This window comes from Brassica napus, unplaced genomic scaffold (genome assembly GCF_020379485.1).
Source record: "Brassica napus cultivar Da-Ae unplaced genomic scaffold, Da-Ae ScsIHWf_2869;HRSCAF=3653, whole genome shotgun sequence".
NCBI lineage: Eukaryota > Viridiplantae > Streptophyta > Magnoliopsida > Brassicales > Brassicaceae > Brassica > Brassica napus.
In genome coordinates, this window is record NW_026016120.1 from 28,456 (window position 1) to 31,709 (window position 3,254).

At 32.7% G+C, this 3,254-nt stretch overlaps 1 protein-coding gene across 1 annotated transcript; it reads right to left on the reverse strand.

Moving 5' to 3' along the window:
• Positions 1–1,705: 1,705 nt before the first annotated feature.
• On the reverse strand, positions 1,706–2,805 carry LOC106454741 (transcription repressor OFP15-like). Its single transcript, XM_013896853.3, has one exon. The coding sequence runs from the start codon at positions 2,645–2,647 to the stop codon at positions 1,835–1,837; it is 813 nt and encodes a 270-aa protein (XP_013752307.1). The 5' UTR covers positions 2,648–2,805; the 3' UTR covers positions 1,706–1,834.
• Positions 2,806–3,254: the final 449 nt, after the last annotated feature.

Here is a 3,254-nt window from a genome sequence, read left to right on the forward strand (position 1 = left end):
TAACAGATTCTAACAAAAATCCAAGGAAATTGAAATATTAAATGGAGAGGGTGATTAGAAATATTTTAAAAATTGCTTATACAAAAGTTCGAAGCTTCGCTGAGATTTTAATAATCGTTACTGCGAACACTAATCTCGAAGGCAGAGAGTTGACAATCATTTTATTTTCACATCACTTATACAGTTATACCCCATTGTCATCAACCGTTGTGCAACTAATTAACATATTTAGGTGTTTGTCACGTGATAAAACTATGTTCATGTGATCGCTCCGTAACACCTAACTTTTTGGATCAAGATTCATAATGAAATATGGTAAAACATCCCCTACACGTAACTATGGTGCATGTCTTCCATTTATGCAATACCAAAATGGAAAGTAATAAAGATATATTTTCTTGTTTCTAAATATTAACTTTATAAAAATATTTTTTTATCAACTGGTTAATAACATATAAATATATATTTTAAATTTTTTAAATTTTTTAAAATTTTTTTTAATTATTCAAATATTATTGATTGCTGGTAATTGAAGAGTATATAATAAATGTAAATAATTGATTGAACTATAAACATTTATTGTATTTTTATATTCATAAGAATTATTAATATCCATCTTTTAAGAACGGAGAATAATTATTTTTCTAATATATTAGTCATTAAAAGTATGTAATTTTGTTATTAGATGGAACTAAAAAAAAGCTGTAAACTATTTTAGGTGACTTTTAATTCATCACCACCTGACCGGTGATTTTTGTTTGGGTTCCTGATAGTTTCTGTTACTTTATAGAAGTTAGATTCTGGATCACAGTCAAATTAAATGTCTTAGATGGTTTTCTTTAACATTTGAAATATGTGCAGAAGATTTTAAATTAAAAAGAATCTGAGATGCAGGACCTGTATGCAGGTATATCTTACAGCATCTAGTATTTTGTATTATTCTACATTTCTGGGTGTTTTTTGCAGTCACCATTATTTTTGGATTTACTACGAACCAAATCACTTATCAAAACAAAAACTGCTCTGCCATATAAATAAACGACAGTAGAATTCAAATCCAAGGAATTTGATATTTGTTAAAGATTTGATAAAATTATCAAAAAGCCGATGCCATAGACTAAATAAATACATAAATTCATCCCCTCCCATGTTAATGAGCGATGGTATTATTATTATTGAACTAAATATTATAAATATTGTGTGTGTAAAATTAGATTACGTTGATAATCTCGTTCGTAGGAGGGGGTGTTAAAGACTCACAGTCCCACATGTCTCGTCTTAAAGCCCAGCATGCCGTTCAAGCGAAGATCTTCGCTGTTTTCCCGTTCTCGCTTATCCAAAACAAAGATAATTTTATATTTTTATAATAAACTTTGTCTCATCCCATTCAAAAAAATGCCAAAACTTTTACAGGAGAAAACGGTCTTAATAAATTAGTTCATCACAATATCCAGAATTACGTTATCACTGAAAACGTTATGTTATATGCAACTACTAGTTAGTCTCTGTAATTATGACATATGATTATTTGTTTTAAACAATTATAAACAAAAAAGTAGCAATGTCATAAACATGTTTTTATGTACGTTGTGTCAAAAAAATATATCAACTAACCGGTTGTTTTCATCAAATAAGATTTGGTCGATCGAACTACATTAATCATCCTACATAAAGGGCAAAAAAAAAAAGAAGAAATTCCGCATAATTGAGAAAATTAATAAGTAAACACAATAAATACCAATATAGCAAATATTCAGGGTAGCCAATGTTACGATTCTGCACAAATTTTCATTAAACTAAAATTACAAATTAAGAAGAAATAAAGAAAATCATTCTAAACCAAAATGTCTTTAGTTTTCTCATCCATCTCTAACAACGAAGACAACGGTAAGAATCGTACGGACGTGGATGAAGTCTCGTCGGAGGAAGAAGACGAAGAACACGACGTGTAGAACGACAGAGGAGATAACGGAGATTCTCCAAGACCTATACTGGTACAATAAGAAGTGCTTGCCTCTCCGGCGGCGGCGCATGATGCAGAAATGCCGTCCACGTCGTCGTTGGCAATGTTGTTTCTGATGGGTTCATTCGCGTTTGGTGGTAAGTTCAAGAGTAGATCGACAAAAGCGGCGAAGATGTATCGATGGCTGGTCTTGGCGTTGACTTTCAAGAACTGGACAAGAAGCTGCTCGAGGCTTCTCCAGTCGTGGTGAAGCGAGTGTGCCTCAACCATCTCCTCCATGGATCTCTTGAAGTCTGAGTAAGGGTCGTTTGATTCCAAGGACAAGAGCATGAAGCCTTCTTCCTCCTCCTCTGCTTCTTCTTCTATTTCTTCTTGTACTCGCTTAGTTGTAGCTTCTTCGAGTATAGAGTTGGATTCTCCTTTGATTTCGAAGATAAGTCTCTCTGAAGATCTAAGACCTTTTATCACACTCTCTATCGACTCTTTGATCTCAGGTGGGTCAACCTCATCGTCTTCTTGCTCGTGGATAGGGTTGGTGAAAGTGATGGTGGCTCTGAAAGATATAGTTTTAGGGTTTTGATGACAAGAAGGCCATGCCCATGAAGTGGAATTTGTTGATGATGAAACTGAATTTGAAGAACACGAAAACGAAGAGTGGTTCTTGTTTACAAATGGGATTTTCATATTTTTTTTCTCTTTTTATTTTGTTAAGAAATAGGACAATAAAATATTTTGTTTGTTTGCTTGGGGATTAGATTCAAAGTAAGAAACTGAGAGAGTTAATGGAGTCAGGGAGGGAGGGAGGGAAGATTTTAAGGGTTTGAAGAGGGGGAGAACAGGGAGGCTTAGTGGGGTCTATTTCTTTACTTATTTTAACGTCTATATATTTATTTACATCTATTTTTCTTTTATTTGGTTGTTGTATTAAATTAATGGCTTGATAATTTAATGTTGTTTGGTTGGGATTCATTCAATATAATTCAGTACTACCTTTTTCCTGTTACGCTGTTCTCGTATTTATTATAATAAATGATCTATTTTCCTCTTCTCGTCGCCTTTCCTCGTAGCTTTCTTCCAATATATTCTTAGGAGTATTTTAAACTTTTTTAAACGATGCTATAACTTACAAGGTTGGTTCATTTTATCATTTCAACAGTCTATCACAAATTATTGGGTTTAAATCCATCAGAGTTTTGATATTTGTTTAGAAACATCGTTTACCGTGATATGTACAGACGAATGGCAATGATATTTTATTACAACTATTTTGAAAGTTAGCTATGTGTCAATG

Coding starts and splice junctions, on each gene's coding strand:
- LOC106454741 (XM_013896853.3), bottom strand. CDS start 2,647: ATGAAAATCCCATTTGTAAACAAGAACCACTCTTCGTTTTCGTGTTCT.